Here is a 26589-nt window from a genome sequence, read left to right on the forward strand (position 1 = left end):
TACCTGGGTTACTAATGGTCTTGGAAAACTGAACCAGGAGAGAGCTGGGGACTCCTATATGCATGGAAAACGGTTTTTTTCCAGGGAATCATAGGCAAGCTAGCTAGGGGCAGTGGGAAACACTGTGGATGAATTGTCAGGAGTTAGGCATGGAGGGCATGAAGTAGCAGCAAGGGGTCAGATGGCCATGTGGAGGATGTTTTATAGCCAGTCCTGAACTGTGTGTGAGGTCAAGAATGGGGTGGAGGCCTCAGAGCAGAGTCCACTTGGATTCACTAGGCCCAGGCAGGGCCCTCTGGCTACTGTGACTGTCCCAGGACCTGTGGGGCTGGAGCTATCAAGAGTTCTTGCCCTCCATGGTCCAGGGCCCATTCTCTACACTGGGACTCATGGGCTTTTTTGGCATCTTGTGGATCATGCCTCTAGGGTTGGGGAAGACAGGGCCTGGTAAACCCTGGCACTCTGGTGATATGAGAAGGGAGTGAAGGGGAGGGAGGGATTGGGGTGAGGCCCTTGGGATGTGGTGCTGGCAGATGGAGCACTGCCTGGCAGCATCCTGAAGAGGAAGCGGCACCAGTCTTCAGCCCCAGGACCTGCCCAGACCTGGAGATGCTGCGGGCCCCCCATTCCAGCAGGTGTGGGAGGCAGCTCCTCCTCTTCTCTCCCAAGTGCCTGACTCATTCTCTGCCTGTGTGGAGAAAGGCCACAGGGCCCCCCACTTCCAGGGATTTCTACAGAGGCTGAGAAATGGTAAAGGATTGTGTGAGGCAGGTGCTCTGGGACCACTTTCTGGTGGTTAAGGAGACTAGATTTGAATCCAGGGTTTGCCTTTGACTACCTGTTTACTTTGAGCAGAGAACCTCGGAGTCCTTATTTGTCACAGTGGAGTGGAAGCAATAATAGTGATTCTGTCTCACTATCTGCCACTTCCTTGGTAGGAGTAAAGAAAGAAGTGAGAAGAAGTGAGAGCATCTTGATACTTCCCTGAAAAGTCTTTTTCCACGTGTATAAGGAATTTCGACTTTTCTCCTGGCTTAGTTTTCCAAGACCCTTAGTAACCTAGGCATCCCCAGAATTCCTGTTTCCAAAGATCTTGCCAACTCTGCCAGACTCCACCATTTGTCCACCTTTCTAGCCTCCTTGCTCAGCACTCCTCATTCCTGCAGTACTTCCACCCCAGAGCTTCAAGCTCTCTGGCCTCTTTGACCATCCTCCCCAATCCCCTCTCTTTTCTTTCTCTTCCTGGAGCCTTTAGCTGTGGGGTTTCTTCTGCCTCCAGTACTGACCAACTCTGTTGCCTTGCACTTTGCACTTAGATCTGGTGGGATCCAGAGAACAGCTTCCTCTACTGTTACATGAGCCCAGCGCTGACTGTCCCGAAGAGTGAGAGCTAACACCTGTTCCCTGAGGCCAAGCAGCAGGATTGACCCCCGGCTTGCCGGGCTGTGGCCATCCCTTGGCCCCTCCATCTGAGCTCCTGTGGCTGGGAGGGGCTGGGTGAGCAGGCTAGCTGGGCTATGGTGTGGTGCCTCAGTCTGGCCATCCTCAGCCTGATCATCAGCCAGGGGGCTGACGGTGAGCTGGACTCTTGGGGAGCTGCCTATCAGCCCTGGGATGGGGTTGCCAGGGAGGGCAAGGGAGGAGTGTAGTTGGTCCTGGAGAAGCTGGGGTTCATCCTATCACCCAGAGTCTTAAGGAGCCTACAGAGATGCTGAAGGAACCTCCCCTTCCAGCCCTGACTCTGGTCCCTGTTGTGCCCTCATGCCACCCGCCATGCAGGTCGAGGGAAGCCTGAGGTGGTGTCTGTGGTGGGCCGGGCTGGGGAGAGTGTGGTGCTGGGCTGTGACCTGCTGCCCCCGGCTGGCCGGCCCCCTCTGCATGTCATCGAGTGGCTGCGCTTTGGATTCCTGCTTCCCATCTTCATCCAGTTCGGCCTCTACTCTCCCCGAATTGACCCTGATTACGTGGGTAAGAGTTATCCTCAGGTGGAAGGTAGAGGGTATCCACAACCAAGGTGGGCTGGGCAGGGCAGAGGGCAGGGTGTGACCTCTTATTGACTGCTCTGTCCCTGCCCCAGTCCCCTCGCCAGCTCCACTACCTTAGCTCTGCCTGCAAGCATGGTCCTGCTCCCAAGCAGTGTTCGTTCATTGAAGAATTCATTCATTTATACACACACACACTCACTGTGGCTGTGCTATTTAGAACTCCAATGTGGTCTGTTCCAAAGGACCTGTAGCCCTATTGCAAGCACCCATTCTAATCCTCTAAGTGCTTTTTCTACATCTCATCATGAAACCCCCAGACTCCATCCTCTGCTTCTGTGGTCTCCCCACTTGACCCCATCCTGGTTCTGGCTCTTTCTTCTCTGCCCTCCCCTCCTGCATGTGCTGAAGCGTTTGCTTGAGGCTTGTTGGCTTCTAGGGAGTATGGGTTGAAGGGGCAGCAGGGTCAGGGTGGGCTCTGATTTCTCTGCTTCCTCAGAAAGGAAGGGTTGGGGGACTCTGGCTGCTTCTGAGTACAGAGGAGTGACTATACAGAACGGGTGGGCTGGGGAGGGCTTGGACTCCCCAAGGTCAGTGAATGGATAGGGCCAGATTAGATTGCTGCTTCAGGCAGTTCCTGTACAGGCCTTCCTGGGGGGCCTCTGCCTCACCCCAGCTGGTTCCCTAGAGTGACTTGGCTTCCTCCTAATCCCAGATGGAGCCTTAATCTGAGCAGTTTAGCTCCAGGACTCAGAGGGAAGTTGGGGGGTGCTAAGGGTGGGTCTAGGTTGCCGGGCAAGAGACAGTCTTCTTGCCTCTTCTTCAGAGGGGAAACCCAGAAAGGGCCACCGGGGAAGAAGACCCCTACCTTTTCCCTCTTTAGTTTAAATCCTGAGGGAAACCCTGGGATTGGCTGAGCCCTTGCCTTGGGGTGGGCTGAGCAGAGAAGGGAGGAGGTACAGGCAGGTGCCGCAGGAGGGGAGAGTTTATTTTCAAACTGGGGGCAGTTATTGGCAAACAGCCCGGTGGGAGTGGATGTGTCTACACAAGCCCATGGGAATTGATGAAAGCAGGCCCCAATTAGCACAAGTGGAGAAAAAAACGGCTGTGCCCGCCAGCCCTCCCTCCTTGCTTCTGCCTGCCTGGCCTGGGGGGGGTTTGGGGCCACTGAGGCTGGACAGATTCAGAGTGTTGCCTGGCTGGGGACGCAGAGGGTAGGAGGAGAAGGGCTGGTTCTGGGCCTCCACCAGGGAGGAGTGAAACTCTTCCTCCTCCCCTCAGCTTCTGGCCTGTCTTGAGGTCCCCTGGGGAAGAGAAGCCAGTGGATGGTTAGCGACTTTGCCTACCTGATGGTTTTCCTTCTATCTCTGTCTTGTTCCTTGGCTGTGAGCAGCAATCTCTGATGCTTTCTTCCTACCTTCCCCGTTGTTCCCACCCCTGCCCTGGGCTGGTGCTCCTGTCTTGCCAGAGCTGGGTAAGGGACTCTAGAGGGAGGCCCCTGAGCCCATTAACCCTTTTACCGCCTCACAGTGTGGAAGGGGCCTCTCAGCTTTTGTATGGGGGACTCAGAACTGTAGTTGCTAAGCAACAGGAGGTAGAGGTTGCTAGGGACAATGCCGTTCTGTCATAAACCCTCTGGGCAGTGAAGGGGAGATGGGACTAGGACTGTCATGAAGCTGGTGGCCTAAAGTGTGTGAGGAACCCCAAGACAGTTTTGGAGCATTAGGGCCACGCCAAAGGGAAAGCTCCCAATCTTTGAGGACTCTAGGAGCTATCTAGCAGAAGAGACTAGGTTTATCAACTAGTACCAAAGTAGTAAGAAACAGTACAAAACAAGCTGGGACTAAACAGTGGGATCAAATTAGCCCAGCACCAGGCCCACGTGCTGAGAGTCTGTGACCAGGCCTCAGGAGGGGGAGATGGAGAGAGGCTTTTTGTGACTTTTGTGGTATATTTCTTGGGAGTTTCAAGATGCCCCAAATAGGAGGAGGGACACGTGTTTTGTCCTGTCCTGAATTGTTTGATAAAAATCAGTTCTCTGGTTCTCCACTTAGAACTCAACTCCCCTATTTGCCCTAGATAGCTCCCTTTCCCACTTCTCGTCCTTCAAGACCCTCTGCCTCGTTACATCTTCCCGGAAGCCTTCCTGACTCCACTTCCTTCATAGTGCACTGTCTGGGCACAGTTAACACCATTTTTTGAATTTCTGTGTGGATGTGAACTTGCCTGTGGTTTCCCTGCCTTCTAAGAGCTTGAAAGAGCAGACACTGTCTCCTTGACACACCCTTGTGTGAGGCAAGATCTGAAGTTCATGGGACTTTGGCCCTGCAGGTGTAGTAGGGAAGGCCTCAAAGAGATGGGCCCATCACTCAGGAGAACTCAGGACCACAGCCCTGGTCATCTGCCTGTTCTTCTGTAACCTGGCAGGTCTAGCAGATCTCCCAGAAAGTTAGGACAGGCAGTATGCTTCGTTGGCTATTCTGATTAACATGTGGAACCGTTACCCACTGGCTACCAACAACTCCCAATTGAGAATGCCCTGATTGCTCAGTAGCCTGAATGTCAATTGATTCTAACCCCAGTGTTCAGGGTAGAGCACGCTGCATCTGGAGAAAGAAGGCCTGTGATTTTGAATAGAAATTTAACATCAGTTCCTTTATAATGAAATTCTTAGGAAGACTATAGTGACAATGCCTAACACTACATGGCTCAATCTCCCTTCCCGCTTCTTCCTCCTCTGTTCAGTTAGAAGATTGTCATAGTGAAATGTAACCCTCATATGGGACACAGAAAAGGCTGCAATCTGGAGTCTAGGGGGCTCAGTGGCTGGGCAGATTAGGGTTTTTGAGGAATCTTGCTGGTGGGTGGAAATGTATGATTATGTTAAATATTTACTTGCTAGACCTAGTCTTATCTCCTGGGTGGAGATTTAAACATCTAGCTCTTTAAGCAGGTGCACCCATTCTAGAGAACCCACACCCTGAGCTCAGCCTTAGTAGTAAAAAGACCCTTACCTAAGACTATAACGCCCGCCTCGACATGAGCCTTCTCCTTTCCCCCCTGATGGTATTAGGGGCACCTCAGGCTTAGATTCTGTTTCAGAAAGGTCACTGTAGCGGTAGAATGGAAGCATCTTGGAGGGGCTTCAGAATTTCTTGTATTAAGAAGGGCTAGGTTGGGCACAGTGCTGGTTGGTTGGACGAGCATAACACCAAGGACTTGTGCTGCCTTTGCATACTCTGTGAGATTTAGAAAAGGCCATTTGTCCATATCAGAGGTCAAGGTGGGGGTGAGCAACTGGTGACAGTGGGGGGGAGTAGGCTGGAGGCAGGAGACCTGAGAGTAGGGTGCCGGAGAAACCCATGGAGACATGCTACAGGTGTAAAGGTGGGGATGGCAGAGAAGGAAACACATCTGTAGGAGGTGGCATTTGAAAGATGCAGTGAATACATGGACGTGCGGGCTGATAGAAGGGTCTAGGTGGTTGCCGCTTTCCGGCAGGATGATTTGGTGCATGGGAAACTATTTACCGAGGCTGGGAAAGAAGGGAAAGCATGTGTGTGACCAGGTGAGGTTCAGGGCCCGGGCTTAAGTGCAGGCTTCTGATCCCAAATCTGGAACTCATTTATTTGTTCAATAGCCTTTATTTGAGCACTTACTGATGCCAGGTACCGGGCTGCACCTGCCCCCACGTTTTCTTTCCCTTCCACCCCATCCCATTTTTTTTTTCTTTGATTTTTGCTGATGAGGAAACTGAAATAGAACGAGAGGCTAAATTACTTGCCCAAAGGAGTATGCAGCAGAGCTGGGCTTGTGTTGGTCTAGCTGGCTCCCTGGTGAATGCCTGTCTCACTGGGCTACACTGTCAGGGACCCATGGAGCTGCCTGGGGTGAAAGGCTCCAGACTGAGAGGGTGCTAAGATTGGGTGGACACTCACAGTCTGAGCCTGGCAGTGCCATGTGGATGCTGACTCAGGGTGGGATTGGGGTGTATGCTTGTGCTGTAACTGTGTGGCTTTGTGGAGCTCTATGTGGTCAGTCAGCTGGGGCCTGAGTGCCCTGGGGCGTGGAGGGGATGGGATGAGGAGGCTGCTGACTTTGCTGCTGGGCTGGGCTGGACTCTGGCCACCCTAAGGCGCTTAGGCTGCTGATAATAGCCCTGAGGGATTAGGGGCTTTGGCAGGCGGGGTCTGGGTCCCTGCTAGGGCCTCCAACATGGCTGAGGTTTTCAGGGGCAGAGTCCTTTGGCAGGAGGAATACTCCTGGAAGTCCATCCATGCCCTTTGCCTATAAAAAGAGCCCAAGGGTGAATAGATCTTATGAGAATCCAGAGGAACTAAGTGCTGACTCTCTTCACCAACCTCCCCTGACAGTCCTGAGCACCAGCTACAGTTCAGTGGAAGGCCTCTTGCACCTGCTGTCCCTCTGGGCTTCTCTTTGTGTAGATTGGGTCCTAGTTGCTGAAGGGCAGGGGCAGTGAGAGAGGCTGAATGGAGGGACCTCCCCTCAATGACCCCCACCCCATATGTACCCCTCTGGACGCCACTCTTTCAGGGTAACCAGGAGAGACTAAGCATTTTCTTAACCTCTGAGAATGACCAGGGTGACTAGGTTCTGGGGCCTCCTATGGGGCCCCTTCAGCACCTCTGATTCAGGCTCCTCCCCCAGGACGAGTCCGTCTGCAGAAGGGGGCATCCCTCCAGATCGAGGGGCTCCGGGCGGAAGACCAGGGCTGGTACGAGTGCCGCGTTCTCTTCTTGGACCAGCACAGGCCTGAAGACGATTCTGCTAACGGCTCCTGGGTGCACCTGACAGTCAATTGTATGAAGCTGGGGAGCAGGCGGTGAAGGGCAGGGAGGAGGCTAATGGGGACCTCTGGCAGAAAGGGGAAGGAGGAGTTCTGTTTCCATCCCACAAGCAGTTCCAATGCCCCACACTTCCTGGCAGGCCTTGTTTGCTCACTTAGTGGTTACATCTTATCCAACCCCCATTCCCTGCTCCTGCCCTTTCAGTTCTCCAAATCAAATCAGCCTCCTAGGCTCTATGTTAAGAACTTCCTCTCCCTCTCTCTTCCCTCCTGTCTCCCTGGCCACAGCGGAGGCTCAGGGAGAGGGGGCTCACGGGCCCTGACTGAAGCACAGCTTACACACACCTGGCCTGCTGTTTCAAAACTCCTTTTCACCCAGCACCTCATTCCTTCTCACCCCTAAGAAAGAAAGAAGTCATAATTGTTCTTCCATAGGAGCACAGAAAGGCTGGGCCATGCTGTGATTAGGGGTAGAGTCTAGGACCCCAGCCTCTTGACTCTTACAACAGTGCTCTTCTGCAGGGCACTTAGCTCTCCCAGGCTCAGACCCGGGGCAGCGTGTGGGGATGGGCTGCTGCAAGCCTCTCTTGGGCCTGGGTATAGCAGAGTGGCCCTGGGCTGGGGAATCCTATGCAGGTGGGTGGGCTGGTGGGCAGAAGGATCAGCCCTGAGTGGTCTGTCTTCCTGGCCTTTGGACATTGCCCTTTGGGCTGCTAGCACCTCTGGCAGTCCCTGATGTCTTTCTCCCCTGCAGCGCCCCCTCAGTTCCAGGAGACGCCTCCTCCGGTGCTGGAAGTGAAGGAACTGGAGCCTGTGACCCTGCGTTGTGTGGCCCGGGGCAGCCCCCAGCCTCACGTGACCTGGAAGCTCCGAGGACAAGAGCTTGGCCAGGGCCAGGGTCACGTACAAGTGAGTCCTGGAGCTGGGTAAAGTGGGCTAGACAGAGTGTGAGGGGGAGGTGGGGCCTGGGAATGAGGCTGGAGGACAGAAGGAGCAAAGACCAGGCTGGAAGGTGGGCTGGAGGAGAGGCTTTGTCTTGGCTTCCCTGAGCCTGGGGTGCTGCCTCCCTCTGCTGGTGAGCCTCGGAAGTGCAGGGTATGAGGCCAGAGGGGAGCTAGGGGCAGGAGGTGGGGGATGGGATAAGGAGATGGTGAGGGAGGACCTTCCTCATCCACTCTTTCTGTAGGTGCAGAACGGGACGTTGTGGATTCAGAGGGTGGAGCGAAGCAGCTCTGGGGTCTACACCTGCCAAGCCACCAGCACTGAGGGCAGCGCCACCCACACCACCCAGCTGCTGGTGCTAGGTGCTCACTGGTGGGAGGGATGGGGTCCAGGGACACTTAAGAGGACTGACCAATGGAGAGGTGCTTGGCAGAATGGGGAAGAGACTTGTGCCTGAGGGCAGGACCCCATGGAAAGTGAGGGGACTCCCAATGCAGGCCACTGCTCTAAAACCAGCATCTTAATTTTAAGACCCATCGCTATTTATGCTCAACAGTGTGTTACAGTGGGCGGGCACGAGTGCTTGTGTTAGGTAGGCATGAGCCACGAAGCCCCCACTCTAGTTCCTCATCTTTATGATTCATAGCCCCCTTTCAGGACTGCCACAAGAATTTAATTTGGTTTAGCTGAGGATGGTGAGAGCACATGGTAATTCCTGACCAAGACCTTTCCTTCAGGAGGAAAGCTGAGAAGTGCAAGGCCTGGGCTCTGCCTTCATAGGGCCTCTTCTCTATTGGGGGGGAGATAGGACTAATGGAGAGACAGCAAGAGTTCTCCACGGTGCTGAGAGACAGGCAGTGCTGGGGAGTGGGGAAGGGTGTAGTCTGGCGTCGGGAAGGCCTGAACATGAATCTTGCCTCCCCTGCTGTCCTGGGGGCAAGTCCCCTCACAGTCTCTCTGCCTCTGAGCCTCCCTTTGTTCATGTAGAAGATGGAGATGCTGCTCTCTACCCGTCAGCTTGTAGTCTTACCTCCTCTTACTTACAACTTGTGCAGTAGGGGCCAGAGGAGGGAGCAGTAGAGCTGCGGTAATCAGAAGGTTTTGCTGGGGGTATGTGGGTGGGCCAGGCCCTTGGGTAGGGCATTCCAGACTAGCAGGTATAGAGAGCAAAAGCATGGAGATGGGGTGGGCCTGGCATGGGGACAGCCACCTGCCCATTCCTAAGGTTTGACATGGAAAGATGGTTGGCCAGGTAGAGAGGGGTTGTGTCTCAGGGGCCCACATGGCTGGATCAGGAAGTTTGAGCTGAATGTGAGCAGAGCCAGGAGCTGCTGCAGGTTCTTGAACAGAGTGTTCTGTGGCCAAGAGGCCATTTCTGCATTAATGGCCATGACAGCAGCAATAGGGGAGCCTGGAGGCAGGAGGTGCTGCAGCATCTTGGGGTGAGGTATTGGGTACTGGAGTTAGGGCAGGAGGCCTAGAGGTGATTTCAGCTGTGCCCGGCAGGGATACAAAAGCTAAATGGGGAAGAGCCCCAGACACACACAATATGTAGGCAGGGGAACTGGGTGAACCCAATTGCCCCTGGTGGGACAGGGAGAATTTGGGAAGTTGGCTCTGGGAGAGGATGAACTTTTATCATATACAAGGGGGAGGTTCTGTTTCAGTTCCTCAAGGCCCTGTAACACCCAGCCCTGTATTCCAGAGGGCAGAGCCAGAAAGTTGTAGAAGCGTCCCCCAGGTTCTGGGAAGACTATGGACTGAAGCCAACTCCCTCCCTTGGTGCTTCCCGCAGGACCCCCTGTCATCGTGGTGCCCCCCAAGAACAGCACCGTCAATGTCTCCCAGGATGTCTCCTTGGCCTGCCAGGCTGAGGCATACCCTGCTAACCTCACCTACAGCTGGTTCCAAGACGGCATCAATGTCTTTCACATTAGGTGGGCTCACCCACGTTAGGAGGGGTGGAGGTGGACAGTCTGTGAGGAGCCGCTTGGTTGGGCCAGGCCTGACCCCTTCCTCACCCGTGCCATATCACAGCCGCCTGCAGTCCCGCGTGCGGATCCTGGTGGATGGGAGCCTGTGGCTGCAGGCTGTGCAGCCTGATGATGCCGGCCGCTATACCTGTGTGCCCAGCAATGGCCTCCTGCATTCACCCTCAGCCTCTGCCTACCTCACTGTGCTCTGTAAGCCTGACCCCAGCTCCTTCCCCAGCTTGCTCCCCTGCCCTGGGCCAAGCCAGGCCCTCTCCCCCAACTTGCCACTGCTTTCCCTCAGACCCAGCCCAGGTAACAGCCATGCCTCCCGAGACACCCCTGCCCATAGGCATGCGGGGGGTGATCCGGTGCCCAGTTCGTGCTGACCCTCCACTGCTGTTTGTCAGCTGGACCAAGGATGGCCAGGCCCTGCAGCTGGACAAGGTACAGGCTTAGGGTGGGCGCAGGAAGATCTCAGCTTGGTGATATTCTGTTTAGTGCAGCTTAATCCAATTCAGTGACTAGGGAACATGCATTTCTTTTATAGAATTTAGTTTGTGTTACAAGACATGTTTGCATAGGCAACTTTATGCCCCTGAGGGGAAATATCCATGGTTTCAGGTGCAGCTAGTTGTGTTTCTTATTTGGGGAAAAGGTGAGAGATGACTTCTGGGGAAAATGATGGCACAGAGTTGGTGAACTGGGAGAATGGACACTTCTTGCCAAGTGCCATGTGCAGGGGGGTAAGTGGAGGACAAGGGCAAGGAGGCCTCCATCCTTACAGAGGGCACTGTGGGGGGAGGATGGCAATACAGACACTCTGTTGGACAGCTGAGGGTAGAGTAAGTACCTTCCACTTAGATCAGCAACAGGTTCTGGGACTTTGGTGATGGGTCTTAAAGGATAGACTGTCACCCCACCACAAAAACCAGGGCCTAGAGGCAGGATATGGTAGAATGTGTTTAGGGAATAATGAATTGCCTGGGTGGGGGTGTAGGAGTGCCTGTAAGGACAAGAGTGGTGCAGAGAAAGCTGGAGAGACAGGCTCAGGCCAAAAGAAAGACCCTTGGATGCCAAGTTAGTATTACCTCATTCCAAGGTGCTTGGGATCTTTTGTCTGTAGCGCCTATAAATTCCTTGAGGCCTAGTGTTGCATCTTTTAATCCTAGCCTGTCCTCAAGTCTTCTATGATAGTAGTAGTGCTCAGTACGTTTTTGTTGAATGTTTAAAAAAAAAAAAATCTAAAGGCCACCAGAGCCAGTAAAGCAGGACTGGAGTGTGGCAGGTGGAATTTAGCAGGAGAAAGCAGATGTAGGAGGGGCAGGTCGGGGGCTGTCGAAATGGTCCAGGTGACAGGTCATGAAGTCTGAGTTAGGGGGCCATGAAGATGGATGAACCCTCTGCCCAAGAAGACAGGCTTAGTGAGGGTTTAGCTACAGGGAGTGAGGGAAAGGGGTCAGACTTTTGCAAAGACGACAGCAGGGCCTTAATATAGGAATGGGAGCTGGTTTGGGTGGAAGACACTGAATGTCGTGGAGCGCTGGAAAGATAGCTCAGGGAGGTTCCAGCAGGCAAGGCTGAACTCCAGGGGTCGCCCTTCACTCTGTTTTCTGTGACTTGAGGTCACAGCCTCACACCATTGGTAGTGGTAGTGGTCCCTCCAAAGGAGAGAGAGAAAGGAAGGATGGATTCAAAGGGGTCAGGCCTAGACATGGAGCTGTGGCGTCCTCTGCATGGGTGTCATGCACGAAGCCTGCTTCACATGTTGTCATCATGGTCTTGCCTCTGCTGAGTTTCTTTCTCTCGTATGTCTCCCCTTTGTTTCAGTTCCCTGGCTGGTCCCAGGGCACAGAGGGCTCACTGATCATCGCCTTGGGAAATGAGGATGCCCTGGGAGAATACTCCTGCACTCCCTATAACAGTCTGGGCACTGCCGGGCCCTCCCCAGTGACCCGCGTGCTGCTCAAGGTGAGGCACAGGGTGCACTGGCACCTACAACAGCAGACGGTCGGGGGCTGAGCCAGACTGATGGGTGGAGTGAGGCCTGTTTCCCATGGTGGCCACAGCAGCAGTTATCAGATGCCATCCCAGAGGTGGCATATATGTAGTAAAGATGGCACTGGGAGGTGGGACATTGGTCACTCCCTCCCCCCAAGAAAGATCCCTGACTGTCCCTGTGCTCACTAATGCTGATCATGCTGCCTCCCTCTCTGGGGCTCTGTAGAGGCCGATGTGCTTCCAAGATGCCAACCCAACCCACCAGTCCTTACTACTCCTCTCCCCCCAAACTCTGCCTGCTGGGAAATAGACAGAGAGGTAGAGAGAAACTGAGACGGAAGCAGAAACATCCAGCTTCAAGGAACCTAGAGAGGGGAGCAGCCAACCTTGACAGTGATGTAAGAGAGGCAGGAGGAGAGGGGCCTCTCCCAATGCCAGATCTGGCTTACAGGCTCCCCCAGCTTTTATAGAAAGGCCCAAGGAAGAATATTTCCAAGAAGTAGGTCGGGAGTTACTCATACCCTGTTCTGCCCGAGGGGACCCTCCTCCTATTGTCTCCTGGGCCAAGGTAAGGCCCTGACTCACTCTGCTTGTACTTGTGCCCACTACTCCACTGCCTCTCTCTGCCCCTGGCCATTCTGTGGGGAGGAGGGTATGGGGCGGAGAGGGCTGTGGGAGGCAGGGTGGGAGGGGAGGAATTGAGTTGCCTGGAGAGATGAGGGGTGCCCTTGGTGAGGGGTGGCTGCGTGTGTCCTCAGGGCTGACCAGTGGTTCTGTAGGTGGGCTGGGGGCTGCGGGGCCAGGCCCAAGTGGACAGCAACAGCAGCCTCATACTGCGACCATTGACCAAGGAGGCCCATGGGCGCTGGGAATGCAGTGCCAGCAATGCTGTAGCCCGAGTGGCCACCTCCACAAATATCTACGTGCTGGGTTAGTGGCTGGAGTATGTGCTGGGCGCTGGGGGAACCACATGGGATAGGAGGCCCAGATGGGAGATCATGGGGGTGGGGCCCCTGGGATGGTGGGTGGAGGTCAGAGACCCTGGGATCCCTTTGCTTTCCACCTTCCCACAGGGGCCTATCACCCGTCTCTCTTTTTCCCCCTACCCAGGCACCAGTCCCCACGTTGTCACCAATGTGTCTGTGGTGCCTTTGCCCAAGGGTGCCAACGTCTCCTGGGAGCCTGGCTTTGATGGTGGCTACCTGCAGAGGTTCAGTGTCTGGTACACCCCACTGTGAGTGGCCTGCCCCTGCCCCAGCCTCACCTACTCCCCTCTCCACCCTAAAATCCTCTGGCCTCTGCCCTTTCTCCAGCCCTCTATCCCTAGCTGGCACCAGCCCTGCTGCCCTGTCTTCAGACTTGGAGGTGTTCAGGGCCCAAGTCCTGGGATCTCAGATGGTTAAGAAGAGTGGGGTGGTCAGCTTGCTGGACTCCAGACCTTCCTGGTCTTCTCAGTTCATGAGGTGATCACCATTTCCTCGTGTCCCCCAGGGCCAAGCGTCCTGACCGAGCCCACCACGACTGGGTGTCCTTGGCTGTGCCTGTGGGGGCTGCTCACCTCCTGGTGCCGGGGCTGCAGCCCCACACCCAGTACCAGTTCAGTGTGCTGGCCCAGAACAGGCTGGGGAGTGGGCCCTTCAGCGAGATTGTCTTGTCTGCTCCTGAAGGTGAGGCCTCTTGCCCTAAAGTGGCAGAGATATGGGTGGGAAGGGCTGGCTGGGGGAGCTGGGACATGGGAGGCTCTGGGTGGGATGGGGTGCTGGGCAGCTTGGGGTACAGAAGGGTGTGTGGAGGATGATTTGAGCTTGTCTTTAGGGGCCCTCAGGAGAAGGGTTGGGTACTGTGGACTGTAGAAGGCCAGGAGAGGGGCAGGATGAGAAACGTGATGTGCCCATTATCCTGTTCAGGGCTTCCTACCACAACAGCTGCTCCCAGGCTTACCCCGACAGAGATACCGCCTTCCCTGTCCCCTCCACGAAGTCTGGTAGCAGTGAGGACACCGCGGGGGGTACTTCTGCATTGGGATCCCCCAGAACTGGTCCCTAAGAGACTGGATGGCTACATCTTGGAAGGACGGCAAGGGTCCCAGGGCTGGGAGGTGCTGGACCGGGCCGTGTCTGGCGCAGAAACACAGTTGCTGGTGCCAGGTCTCATCAAGGTATGTGCAGGAGCAGCGTCCTCCATTCCTCAAACCCCACCTTCCCAACTGGATGTGACCATCTTTGGCTCCCACATGTCCTGCCTCACCCTTTTGTCCCACCTCCAAAGCCCTTCTGGATGAGGCTGGGATGGTCAATGCCAACCCTAACCTCCGTCCTGGACACCATCCCCAACTTCCAGGATGTCCTCTATGAATTCCGCCTGGTGGCCTTAGCAGGCAGCTACGTCAGCGACCCCAGCAACACCGCCAATGTCTCCACTTCTGGTGAGAACCCAGAGGGAGGGCAGGGTGCGGGGGACTGCGAGGGCTCTTGATCCACTGACCTTCCCGCACGGCCCTTGCCCAGGCCTGGAGGTCTACCCGTCGCGTACCCAGCTGCCCGGCCTACTGCCCCAACCTGTGCTGGCGGGCCTGGTGGGCGGGGTCTGCTTCCTGGGCGTGGCCGTCCTCGTGAGCATCCTGGCCGCTTGCCTCATGAACCGGCGCAGGGCTGCCCGTAGGAGACGAAAACGCCTCCGCCAAGGTAGTCCCTTCTGCCCCATTGGTCTGGTCTGAGTACTGGGGGCCCAGAAGGACTCGCCCCCAGTCCCCCTTACCACACTCTACGCGCCTCAAGGACTATCCTCCCACCTGCTGGGCCCAGGTGAATTCCCACAGTCCTGCATATTGAATTGTCTAGGCTTTCCCCAGCTGTATAGGGTTGAGAGTCTGAGGTTGGGGTGAGAGGGTCAGGACCTGGGGCCCTAGAAGAGTTTGAGTTTCACCTGTGTCACCTCCTGTTCTCATGCCCTTACAGATCCACCTCTTCTCTTTTCTCCACCTCGGAAGTCAGCTTCACAGTAAGTACCTGCATCACTTTGGCTTCGCCTCTCTATTTGTACGCATCTGTGTCCTTTACTTCCTTTTTTGCACCTTGGGGTCGGGGCAAGAAGGTGGGTGCGAGGCCTCAGCACGGTCCAGTGCTGCTTGTACCTTCTCTCCACCCTCCTACCCATTTGGTCCTGTGGTTGCTTACTTTCCGGGCCCTGCACTATTGTGAGCCATACCGCTCAAGCCTGGCACCCAGAGGGGGATTGGCTTTCTACTACAGACCCTGATCTCCGCCCCATCCTTCCAGCTCTGCTCCGGGATCCGACAGTCCCGACAGCGTGGTGAAGCTGAAGCTCCAGGGTTCCCCAGTTCCCAGCTTGCGTCAGAGTCTGCTCTGGGGGGAACCTGCTGGACCTCCCAGCCCCCATCCAGATCCTCCTTCTGGCCGGGGACCTTTACCCCTGGAGACCATTTGTCGTGGCCCAGATGGGCGCTTTGTGATGGGACCCACTGTCGGGGCCTCCCAAGAAAGATCAGGCTCGGAGCAGGCAGAACCTCGGACTCCAGACCCGCGTCTGGCCCGGTCCTTTCACTGCAGCAGCAGCAGCCCCAGTGGGGCACCCCAGCCCCTCTGCATCGCAGACATCAGCCCTGTGGTGCCCCCTCCAGCAGCCCCGCCCAGTCCCCTTCCAGGTCCAGGACCCCTGCTCCAGTACCTGAGCCTGCCTTTCTTTCGGGAGATGAATGTGGATGGGGACTGGCCCCCTCTTGAGGAGCCTGGCCCTGCTGCCCCACCAGATTACATGGATACCCGGCCCTGCCCCACCTCATCTTTCCTTCGGCCCTCAGACTCACCACCTATGTCCACCAGGGCAGCACTTCCTGGGACTGTGGTAGGGGCTGGGGCTGCCCTGGAGGTCCCTTACACAGCCCTGGCTGATTGGACATTGAGGGAGCGGCTGCTGCCAAGCCTGCTCCCTGCCGCCCCTCGTGGTAGCCTTACAAGCCAGAGCAGTGGGCGGGGCAGCGCCTCTTTCCTGAGGCCTCCCTCCACAGCCCCTTCTGCAGGAGGCAGCTACCTCAGCCCTGTTCCTGGAGACACCAGCAGCTGGGCCAGTGGCCCCGAGAGGTGGCCCCGAAGGGAGCATGTGGTGACAGTAAGCAAGAGGTGTGAGGGCAGTCCCTGCCCGTCCCTACCCTGAACCTGGTCCTGCCCTGCCCTTCCACACTTCCCCACCCCTCCACCTTCTTGGTTCCATGTGCACCCTGGGAACAGGAGACCATGTCTCCTTTTAGCAGCTTTTGTTGAGACCCAAAGATTTCCATGGGAAACCCATGGCCATCTCTTCCACCCACATATTTGTCACTTTTAACAGGAGGAACACATCCGTGGATGAGAACTATGAATGGGACTCAGAATTCCCTGGGGACATGGAACTGCTGGAGACTATGCACCTGGGCTTGGCTGGATCCCGGTTCCGACCTGACACTGAACCAGAGCTAGGTATGTGAGCTCTCCAGAGAGGCAGGCACTCCTGGCAGCCCTGTCCCACACCCCCCACCACCTGAGGACGTGTCTGTTCAGTCAGGCCCTTTGCTCCAGGCTTCTCCACTCTAGGCAGTGACTTACTCCCTTGGTGTAACTGCATTAAAGGCCCTAGGGTGCTTCTGTTTGAGCCTTCCCCTCAATGAACCCCACAGCTGCTTCTGTCATTGTCTTGCCCCCCTCTTCAGGTCCAAAGATCCCTGAGGAGGGCTGTCCCCTGAACACTGCCCATGCTACTGGCCCTGAGGCCCGTTGTGCTGCCCTCCGGGAGGAATTCCTTGCCTTCCGCCGCCGCAGGGATGCTACTAGGGCTCGGCTACCTGCCTATCGACAGCCAGCCCCCCACTCGGAACAGGCCACTTTGCTGTGAACACCCCTGATGTGAAGCTGGGCAAGGGCATGTGGACCTGCAGAGGAGGCCCTCAACAAGACCTAGCTCCAAACTAGGGCACTGCCCCTGGCCCTTTGGTGCCAGGCATAAACCCTAATAGTGGGTTTGGGTGAGGTTGGTGTGAGATGTATGTGTTGATCCCATAGGTGAGTCTGGGGATTGGAACAGGGATCATAGGTCTGCCCCTTCGTATGTGTGTGTGTATATGTGTATGGGTGTGGGTTTGGTATTTGTGGTGTGGGTGAAGTTTTTTTTTACAGGTGAATAAAGTTTGAAGAATATTTCTGTGTGTTATCTATCTGGCTTTGAATCTAAGAGAGAGGTGGGGAAATCCCTGGGCCCTTAAAGAGGAGGGGGATCTTCCTGAATGAATGGGGCTGCATTCAACATTCATTCAAGCAGTGCCTACTGAGGTCAGCTACTAAAGACCAGCCATTGAACTAGATGCTGAGAAAATACAAGTTTCTGAAGACATGCCTTTGCCCTTGGGGAGTTATTTCTAGTCAGTGAGGCAGACAAGTAAAGAAATAGTTACAGTATGATATGATAAGTTCTGAGATAAAAGTGTGTGTTGATTATTATGGCAGCACAACAGAAGGAGTTCAGCTCGAGGCAACAGATACTCAGTGAATGATTACAGTGTGTGCTGGGACAAATGGTACACAGGTACATCAGAGGGATCCTTGCAGAAGGTGGTAGTAATAATAGCATTCACTGTGTTCCAGACACTGCTCTAGTTCTCTGAGTTAGGTAGTACTGTTAGCTCTGCGTTACAGATTAGGGAACTGAAGCAGAGAATGCTTCAGTAATCTGCACAAAAGTCACTGTGGGTAAAGGCAGAGCAGATGAGAAGCCAGTTTAGGAAGGGATAGCATCCCAGGCAGAGGAACAGCCTTTGTAAGGCACAGGGGAGTGAAAATACCTAACACTTGATAGTACTGGAATATAGGGCTGTGTAGGACTTGCAAAGGGGACAGAGTTTGTGGAAAAGTGAAACACGATTGGTAGTTGATGTTCTTGATATGAGACTCGGCTGGGGACTCTAAGTGGAGAGCTCCACTGATGGCTGAAGTCAGGACTCCACCCGGAAAGACTGAAGGACCCTGGCTGGCTTCCTTCTCCACTGAGACCTCCCACTCCAATCCCTCCAAGGTTTAAGAAAAGATGCCAGGTCATAGAGGAGAAGATGAAAGCGGGAGAAAAGTCAGGTCTGAACCTCAGATCTCAGCGTTGACCACGCCCCTCACGCCGAGGGCAAAGAGTGACCTCACAGTTCCTTCTGCCTAGGCTTGAAGCAGGTGGAGAGCAAGACCACGTGGGAGTGTTGCCCTGACCTGCAAACTCCGGTCCTGCCACACCCTAGTCAACTGGGGTGGGTGCGGGTCTTTCTGTGCCTCCGTTTACTTTGCCAGCGCTTTTAAACCAAGAGGTTTCTTCCTACATAAACACGCCCACAGTTTTGGGCTAACTTTCTAGGCAGAAAGTTACTGGGGGCGCGAGTCTATGGGCTTCTGGGTGGAGGTTGAGGTTCTCATGGGTAGAGACCACCACAGCTGCCTTTGTAGTCCCAGACTGCTCAGATCCTTTAACCCTTCCTCTGGTCCATTGCCCCTCTCTTAAGCACTGCCCCTCCGCCCCATCTCCGCTGCGGCGCCTTTAAACCCTCAGGGCCCTTGCCCCGCCCCTGTTCCACCCAGTCTGAGGCGGGACCCTCCTGAAAACCCCCCCCCGCCCGGCCTGAGCGCACCACTTGCGGCTGCAGACCCTGACTCGAGCGTGCAGCTGTCCTGCCCATCCGAACGGTGAGCTGGGCGGAGGGGCCAAGGGGGGGATGTGCATGGGCTGTAGAAAGTGAGAAGCCAGCGCTTGTGGCTTGCTCTAACTAGCTTGGGGATCAAGGGCTGGTATCGGACGTAGGTTCAATGACTTAACTGCTCTGCTCCGCCCTGTGCTGTCAGGCCAGGTCCCCAAGCCCTGACCGGGCATTGTTGCACGATGAGGTCAGGCTAGGTTTGCCGGTGCATAGACGGGGCGTCCGTCTGGAACAGGGACTCGGGGACTGCGCCCCATCCGCCAGCTCCAGTGCCGAGTCCTCGTTTGGGCGAGGGTGAAAGGGTGTCGGACTTGGGCTGGCTGGCCGGGATGACGGCGCGTACTGGGCCCTGGCGCCAGCCTCGGGCCGGCTGGGCGTTCTTGGGGCTTCCCGCGCGACCCTTCACTTCCTGGTTGTGGGAGCACGTGTGGGCGCTGCATGCCTCTGCTTCCCGGAGTCCGCCTTTTCCGTTCCTTCTCCTGCCAGTTCACTTTTTTGGAGACGCAGGATCTGGCTGGGGTTAGGAGGCTCCGTGCGTGGGTCGCACTATGGTCTCACCTTCTGTGAAGCTCCAGTCTTCTCCTGGAGGTCCCCCGACCTCAGGCACCTGGGGATTGCAGCCTAGACTGCGTCCTGGGATGCCCTGTCAGTGTGTATGTGTGTGTGTGTGTGTGTGGGGGGGTCGGCTACTTTCCAGACTCTCCTACTTCTGCCCGAACCCCGCTGCCCCACCCGTGCCCCCTGCTGCTGGGAAAGTCGGCGGTGGCCGCGGGCGGCGGGCGGGCTGCCCAGACCACTGCGTCACCCCCCGACGGGCGGGCGGTGGTGACTCATCGGCAGTAACGGCCAGGGTGTGGCCGTGGGGTGGGGGCGGCGGCTGTGGAGGCTGGACCTGCAGGACCGGAAGTGGACTGCCTTGTTCCCCAGCTCTGCAAGCTTCTTGGAGCCTTCTGCTGCCTCCTGGAGCCTGTACCGTGGAGGTTCTGAGAGCATTTGGTACCTGTGAGGCCGGAGAGTGGGGATCCGGTGTATGAGACCTGTGGCTTACACGAGGAATCCTCCTTCCCCCAGGTTTCTCTTTGACTGTCTGTGATTTCAAAGCCCCAGATAGCTACACTCAGCCACTCCCTCACCCCCTATCCTACCGCCTCCCAAGCTCTCCTTCCTATCCCCTAGGGCAGACCTAAAACTGCAGAGGAGGCCACGATAGAGCTGGGCTAGCAAGGTCCCGTCTCTTCAGAACCAACAAATAGTCTGTCCTACTGTAAATCCCCTTTCTCACTCTACAGCCTCTGCACCCCCAGGGGAGTGGCCTCTAATTTATTCTTCATTCTATCCCTTCTCCCTTCAGACTTTTCAGGTATGAATTCTCTAGCTCAAAACACACCTCCCCTTCCCAGGTCATTTCTTCTCCTGAACTTCCACCTCCCTAAGTCTGCCTCTCTACCCCGGAACTGGGCCTTTCCCATCTCCTGCAAATGCTCTCTTTGCCCCCATGTGGCTCCTTCTTGGACAGATGACTCCTTTGCACCTCGCTGCACCTGAGAACTGCTGTGAGGATCCCACTGCTGCCCCTGGGTTCAGCCTCCTCCTCCTATGCCTGTGTTGGGCAGGCATTCTCGCCTGGTGCCCCCACCCTGCCTCCATTTCTGTGTTTGGTACACAGAAGCCATGGCAACAGCCCCCACTTCACCTCCCTGGCGCAAGCCTAGTGGCTTCCTGTTTGTGCAGCCTCAGCTTTCTCTTCTGCTCAGGACTCTTGGTGTGGTGAGGGGCTGCCCCAAGGGCTTTCCTTGACCATGGGTCCCTACTGTCTTTCTGCCTGCTTCCTGTGGCATCTCACTTTGTGGGCTGCTGTCCTGGTCGAGGTCTTTCAGAAGAGTCCCTGCCCCATATCTGAACTGGGAAGTTCCCCTGAGTCCCATCTGCAGGGTGTTTGGAGAGTCCCTTTGTTTTCTCAACTGAGCACCCCAGCCAAGAACCCTCAGATCCTTCCACCCCACCCCATGTCCGCCTTTTCTTTGGCTTGGGGTGAATTAAGCTTCCAGCCCAGGGGCCAGGTAGGGCTCAGGGCTGGCGTTTCTACCCAGGCTCCTGCCCCTTTCCCAACTTTCCCACCTGTGGCCACCACCGAGGGTGGGGTTGGGGTTGTTCCCACAGCTGCAGTCAGCTCCAGTTCAGGTTGCTTGCTGCCAACCTACCGCCCAAGTGGTTCAGCTGTTGCCTTGCCTTGGGTTCCCCAGCTGTGGGGCATCTCCCACGCCTGTCTTCCAGCTAGGCATATCTCTTCTGCCCACCCTGGTAGGCAATCTGCTATTCTCCCTTCCTTTGAGGGAGAGCAGGGGTAGGTCCTTGGGTGTCAGTAGGGTGGGCTTTCGAATCTCCAGCAGCTGCTGCCTGTCAGTTCCTGCCTGACCATGGGGGTGGGAAGGAGAAACAGCTGCTGACAAGGCTGGGCCTGCCCCTCCCCAGAGGTCCACCCTGTGGCTCTGGCACCTCAGTGTTCTAGGGTAATGGCCCAAGTGTGGAGCAGATGCACTGCAGCTGGAGGTGCAACCCTGCCAGCTCTGTCCAGGACCCAGAGTGGGGCGGGGCGGGGTGGACTGGGCACTTAGTATCCACCTTCTGTTCAGAGGAGGGTCTGGGAGGCTGAGTTTGTCCTGCCCTGAGGGGCTCTTGGCATCAGGCACTCCCCTCCCCTCTGAACTCTGGGGTCTTAAGTTAATCATTCTCCTGCCCTTTCTTTACTTGTGCCATAGTGCCCTGTGCCACTTGGCCCTTGGAAACACAGTCCTGAGACCCAGGTGACCATAGTGAAACCACTCCCAGAAGAGAGGTCTGGAAATTGGGCTGGGCAGAGAGAGCTCATTGGCTATGGCAGCCCTTCCCCTTCTTCCTGCCATGCCTCCAGCCGTCCCTTGTTCATCAGAGGTTGTAGGCTTTATAGACCAAATGGCGGGAAGGGCAGGAAAGCTGCTCTCCCTTTCTCCTCTGGCCTCAGCCACTTGACCCGCTTGCCTTCCCCCAGCTGGTTGTATGGGTGGCTGATGCTGTGGGTCAGACCCAGACTGACATTTGTCTGGCCAGGGCTGGGGAAAGCTGGAGGTGGGGGTGGGTCACTCTTAATGAAGGTTAAAAATAACTGATTTAGGGGAGGATCTCTGCCAGAAATGTGTAGCTTGATAAGCCACAGTAGAAAGGAGCAGCCATGCTGGAGTGTGGGGAGGGGACTGGCCCCAGGCACAAAGCCTCTGGGGCTGAGAGGTTTGAGTGTTTGAGGCTGCCTGGCCTCTTGTACCTGGACAGAGCCCCAAGGCCCATTGAGAGGGTGGTCGGATTATTGAACCTGGGAGAAAGAAAGCCAGAGTCACTTTGTCCCTTAACTTTCACCTGGCCTATAGCCAGATGTGGGGAAAAGAGGTGGCTCCATTTCGTCGCCTTAAACACAGGTATCCATCCTGGGGACCCACTTTTGAGAGCAACCAGACAGCTGGCACTGTTTCAGGGCAGAGAGACAAGCCAGTCCATGGAGGGGATGGGGCAGGAAGTGGGGGGCCCTGTCCCTTCTCTGTTCTTGGCTCCCTTTGGGGTCAGTAGCATTCTTGGGACTTACTCAGCAGGCCCCTGGCTGTGGGACCTAGGCGGTGAGGTGGTGGGTGGGGACAGACTGCCCACAGTGAGGTCTGCCAACTCGAGCCAGTGGTCAGGAAACCACCCCGTTCTTGCTAACTCAGGCTCTCAAACTAAATTAAAGAAACTCTCCTGTGTATATCCTCATCTTTCCCTTTCTTCCCAGGTTTCCCAAAAAATACCAATTCCCCCAAAATTGGGACCCCACTGTCTTTCTGCCTGCTTCCTTTGGCATCTTACGTTGTGGGCTGCTATCCTGGTTGCGGTCAACTTAAGGCTCCTGTATTAGTTTCCTATATCTGCTATTACAAATCATTGCAAACTTAGTGACTTAAGGCAACACATTATCTAGTACATTTCTGGAGATCCCAACAAGGGCGTCCCTGGCTAAAATCTAGGTGTGGACAGGGCTGCATTTCTTCTGAGGGCATTAGGGGGAGAATCCATTTCCTTGCCTTTTGTGGCTTCTGAAGGCCACCTGCATTGCTTGGCCTGTGTCCCTGTATGACTCTGACCTCTGCTGCCTTCCTCACTTATCCCACTCTGACTCCTCTGCCTCTTCCTTTTAGCTAGTAAGGACCCTTGTGATTACTCTGGGCCCACCTGGATGATCCGGGATAACTTCCTCACCTCACACTCTTAATCACATGAAAAGGCCCTTTTTGCCATGTAAGGTAATGAAAGTATCCACAGGTTCTGGGAATTAGGAAATGGACTCCTTTGGGAAGCCATTATTCTGCCTACTACAACTCCTAGAAGGGAAAGCAGAATTTGTTTTTATTGCCTGGTTTCTCATGGGAAATTCCTTTTGCTTGCTGAAATTTGTTAAGGGCCTACTCAGGGCTACCTCTTCCAGGAAGTCTTCTCATGCTGCTTCTGCCCATCCTCTTCTTCTAATTCCTACAATGTGTGATCTGAGCTGTGCAGTCTGGTACTCATGGTGTGCAGTCCTTAACCCGTTCATTGTACTTGCCCTGTCTCCCTGATGGCGCTGTGGGCACATTAGGACCAAGGATTTGTATCTCTTCTATAATCCCGAGCACAGATAGTAGGTGCCCCATTAAAACCCAGTGGTTGATTAAGGGTGGATCTGACCAGTCCTCCAGCTCCTGGCATGGGTTTCCCAAGCTGTTCCATATTCCTCCACCTCTCCCCAAATCTTCCTCTTTTCCAGGGCTGTAAAGAGCAGGGCTATGGTTAGAATGACCAGTTTACCTTTGCTAAAGATGACCATCCCGAAGGAGGAGCTAAACCCCCAGTCTTGGTCTCATTTACCGCATATTCTATTCCAGACTTTTAAAAAAACTTGATTATTCAAATGAAATCTAATGGAGAACTTCAATATAATAAACCGACTGCTTGTCACAGAGATGGGAGAATCTGGAGACAGCCTCTGTAGCCTCCCAGAATTCTATTCAGTGCTATTCAGCTCATGTCCAGGGATCAAGGCAAAATTTCCCTCACTGGACAGCATTTCTGGTTCTTACCCGTAGGGCCCACTATGGGAGGTATAATGTGGGTCCCCACAGGCAGAATTCCCCACAGGACTAGCTGCAGGTGTTGACAGAAGGTCTGGGCCTGTCTCTCCCCAGCTCCTCGCAGCTACTACTGCCCTTCAGAATGGCCAACAGGGGACCTGCATATGGCCTGAGCCGGGAGGTGCAGCAGAAGATTGAGAAACAGTATGATGCTGACTTGGAGCAGATCCTGATCCAGTGGATCACTACCCAGTGCCGCAAGGATGTGGGCCGGCCCCAGCCTGGGCGTGAGAACTTCCAGAACTGGCTCAAGGATGGCACGGTAAGAGCTGAGCCCCCGCTGGCTTGGAAGTGCATGGGGAGTAGGACTAGTTCCGGCGGGCTGGGGGTGGTTTAACCTGAGGAAGGGAAGATGTGGGCACACAGTTCCAGTGTCTTCTTAAGCCTGAGTGTCTTCACTGAGGCTAGGAAAGGACCCAAGCTCTCCTCCCTTCCCACTGAGGGAAGCGTAGGGGTGAGTATGCCTCCCCTGCAGTGGGAGGCCTCGGTGACACAAGGAGGGTTCTGCAGTATTACTGGAATACTGGCCTTTCACTCTGGGCTCAGTGGCAGGGGGCTGGACCAAGGACCCTGAGGCTCACTCTAGGGGAAGGGATCCAGCTGTGTTCAGGCAGGAGAAGATCCCCCTCTTCTAGTTCTGTCTCTGCTGCTGGGAGTGGCTCATGCTGATCTGGGCTAAGTGCATCCTCACCTCTGCACATCCGCTGTCCTCACCCAGGTACTGTGTGAGCTCATTAATGGACTGTACCCCGAGGGGCAGGCCCCGGTAAAGAAGATACAGGCCTCCACCATGGCATTCAAACAGATGGAGCAGATCTCTCAGTTCCTACAAGCAGCTGAGCGCTACGGCATCAACACCACTGACATCTTCCAAACTGTGGACCTCTGGGAAGGTTGGCCAGGACCGGGGTCTGGGGCCTGTCATCTAGGAGACCAGAGATTGTGCTGGCCATCTTGGCCAGGGAGAAGGAACCAGTTTCTGGCTCCTTGAGGACAAAGAGGGATGATGTGACCCTAGCCCTGCTGTGGCCAATACATTCCCTTTCTCCTTCCCAGGAAAGAACATGGCCTGTGTGCAGCGGACCCTGATGAACCTGGGTGGGCTGGCAGTAGCCCGAGACGATGGGCTCTTCTCTGGGGATCCCAATTGGTTCCCTAAGTAAGTATTGCTGGGGCAGCTGCTGGGGCCAGCAAGCACACTGTTCTTCTGCTCATTGCTGTCTGTAGGAAATAACTAACATCTTGGGAGCAGCCAGCCCATTACAAAGCACTTTCACATTCCTGTCTCCCTTAGTCCTCACACCTCTCCCCATGGTGGCAAGAGACTATCCCTTTGGAAAGATAAGGAGTCAGCTTCAGGGAGCTCAAGGGCAGAGCTGGCACCAAGGCTTGGGGCCCCAGCAAAGCCTATGCTCTATGTGGGGACGGGATTTACTGGGCAGCCTCTAACTTACCCCTAATCAGCATTCCCTTCCCACCCAGGAAATCCAAGGAGAACCCTCGGAACTTCTCAGACAACCAGCTGCAAGAGGGCAAGAACGTGATTGGGTTACAGATGGGCACCAACCGCGGGGCGTCTCAGGCGGGCATGACTGGCTATGGGATGCCACGCCAGATCCTCTGATCCCACCCCTGCCCCACCTTCCCACGAATGGTTAATATATATGTGTGTGTGTGTATATATTTTAGCAGTGACATTCCCTCAGAGCCCCTGGGCTCTCGAGCTCTCTCTTTCCCAGGGTGAAGGATCTAGCCTGTCCTGTAACCTCTAGGGTGCTTGATGGCAGCCTCTCCCCTGTGCTTACTAAGACATTCCCTTCTCCACACCCATCAAAACTGGACCACCTGGCCTCATCTTTTCCCCTGGGACCAAAATTTGGGGACCTTCCCCCACCTTCTACTCTTTCTCTTCTTTCTCACTGGCCTCTCCTGCTCCTGAGCTCTGTGCCCTCAGCCATTCCTTGGCTGGAGTCAGACATGCTACCTTCCAATAGGCCTGCCTTCTGCGAATGTGCCTCTCCCACCGCTGTGGCTGTGGGGACTTAATTTATAGGGAGGGGCCCGTGGCAGCTGCTACCCTGGCCACCACTGGACTGCGCTCACCACACATCTGGGGCAGCCTTCCCAGGCAGAGGCCCGTGTGGCTTCTCATTTTCCATTCCCCTCACTGTGGCTAAGGGATTGGGGAGCTGGGGACAGAAAAGGGAGAGCAGCCCACTATGGTCCGGGGCTTGAGGAATATGAGTTTGCTGATTTAATAAAGAATCCCAGTCTTTTTTGGATGGACTCTGGCTGTGTCTTGGGCTACTGTGCCCACTGTGGGGAAGGGAGGAACACTGAGCCCAAGGCAGAGAGGGAGGGCTGTAGCACTAGTCCCCATCTGCAGTTTCTTCCTCGTCCCTTTCTCTTTCACTTCAGAGGAGGGGGTGTTGGGATTGAGAAGGGACAGGACCTCAGAGCTGCCTGTGGGCTGGGCCCCACAATGCAGAATACATGGGCAGTGTTCACAGGGAAGTGAGGCCCTCACCACCCAAGGATTTGGGCAGTCCTGGTGCTCTTGGCTGGGCCTGCGTATCAGGAGAGCAGTCCTGGCAGGTGCAGCTGAGTCCAGGTGGGTAGCCTCTCAGGCAGTTGTAGGATAAGGGGCCTTCCTGTGTTGGGTGGGGTTGGCCAGACCTGGGTGGGGGGTGTGGTGGTGATGGGCATCTGGAAGCCTGGGAATGAGTGGGTTGGTGGCCGTGGTTGGGTGAAGAGGCGTTTTGGGGTTGTCTGCAGCACCTGTGAACTGCATGCTCAGAACAGCTGGCCTCAGAGGCCTTGGGCTAAGATAATTTGAGGTCAAGTTGTCTCCAGTGCCCAGCCCTGACCCAAGCATGAGTGTCCCACCCATAGTTTGCAACCTCTAGGTGTCTGTCACCTTTACCTCAAAGCTTCCCATCAGATCCTGTGTCTTCCTGGGGAGAAGTTGAGGGGTAGTGGGCCTGCCTGACCTTAGGTC

The 26589-nt window shown here is 55.5% G+C and overlaps 2 protein-coding genes across 3 annotated transcripts; both read left to right on the plus strand.

Annotated features, from left to right (window-relative positions):
* The first annotated feature begins 1517 nt into the window (after window positions 1-1517).
* On the plus strand, window positions 1518-16589 carry IGSF9 (immunoglobulin superfamily member 9). 2 transcript variants are annotated; one of them, XM_012808621.2, is made up of 20 exons: window positions 1518-1575; window positions 1780-1968; window positions 6651-6803; window positions 7544-7698; window positions 7976-8093; window positions 9527-9668; window positions 9769-9914; window positions 10006-10148; window positions 11532-11672; window positions 12154-12270; window positions 12482-12632; window positions 12813-12936; window positions 13194-13369; window positions 13610-13860; window positions 14043-14127; window positions 14210-14386; window positions 14660-14702; window positions 14981-15841; window positions 16050-16177; window positions 16408-16589. In XM_012808621.2, exons 1-20 carry the CDS (start codon window positions 1518-1520, stop codon window positions 16587-16589), a joined length of 3540 nt encoding a protein of 1179 aa, XP_012664075.1. The 2 variants fall into 2 exon arrangements, with proteins under 2 accessions (XP_012664075.1, XP_012664074.1); XM_012808620.1 differs by having other exon boundaries at window positions 10054-10148.
* A 1770-nt stretch (window positions 16590-18359) lies between these two features.
* On the plus strand, window positions 18360-25877 carry TAGLN2 (transgelin 2). Its single transcript, XM_003795202.3, has 5 exons — window positions 18360-18412; window positions 23646-23853; window positions 24310-24484; window positions 24648-24750; window positions 25074-25877. Exons 2-5 carry the CDS (start codon window positions 23674-23676, stop codon window positions 25213-25215), a joined length of 600 nt encoding a protein of 199 aa, XP_003795250.1. The 5' UTR covers window positions 18360-18412; window positions 23646-23673; the 3' UTR covers window positions 25216-25877.
* The last annotated feature ends 712 nt before the right edge of the window (window positions 25878-26589 follow it).

This window comes from Otolemur garnettii, unplaced genomic scaffold (assembly GCF_000181295.1).
Source record: "Otolemur garnettii isolate 467f Iridium unplaced genomic scaffold, OtoGar3 scaffold00091, whole genome shotgun sequence".
Lineage (NCBI taxonomy): Eukaryota > Metazoa > Chordata > Mammalia > Primates > Galagidae > Otolemur > Otolemur garnettii.

Excerpts from the sequence above, each read along its gene's own strand:
- IGSF9 (XM_012808621.2), top strand. The coding sequence starts at position 1,518 with ATGGTGTGGTGCCTCAGTCTGGCCATCCTCAGCCTGATCATCAGCCAG. Across the intron at positions 7,699-7,975 it reads AGGGCCAGGGTCACGTACAA|GTGCAGAACGGGACGTTGTG; the intron begins GTGAGTCCTGGA and ends CTCTTTCTGTAG. Across the intron at positions 12,937-13,193 it reads AGTGTCTGGTACACCCCACT|GGCCAAGCGTCCTGACCGAG; the intron begins GTGAGTGGCCTG and ends CGTGTCCCCCAG.
- TAGLN2 (XM_003795202.3), top strand. The coding sequence starts at position 23,674 with ATGGCCAACAGGGGACCTGCATATGGCCTGAGCCGGGAGGTGCAGCAG. Across the intron at positions 23,854-24,309 it reads ACTGGCTCAAGGATGGCACG|GTACTGTGTGAGCTCATTAA; the intron begins GTAAGAGCTGAG and ends GTCCTCACCCAG. Across the intron at positions 24,485-24,647 it reads AACTGTGGACCTCTGGGAAG|GAAAGAACATGGCCTGTGTG; the intron begins GTTGGCCAGGAC and ends TCTCCTTCCCAG.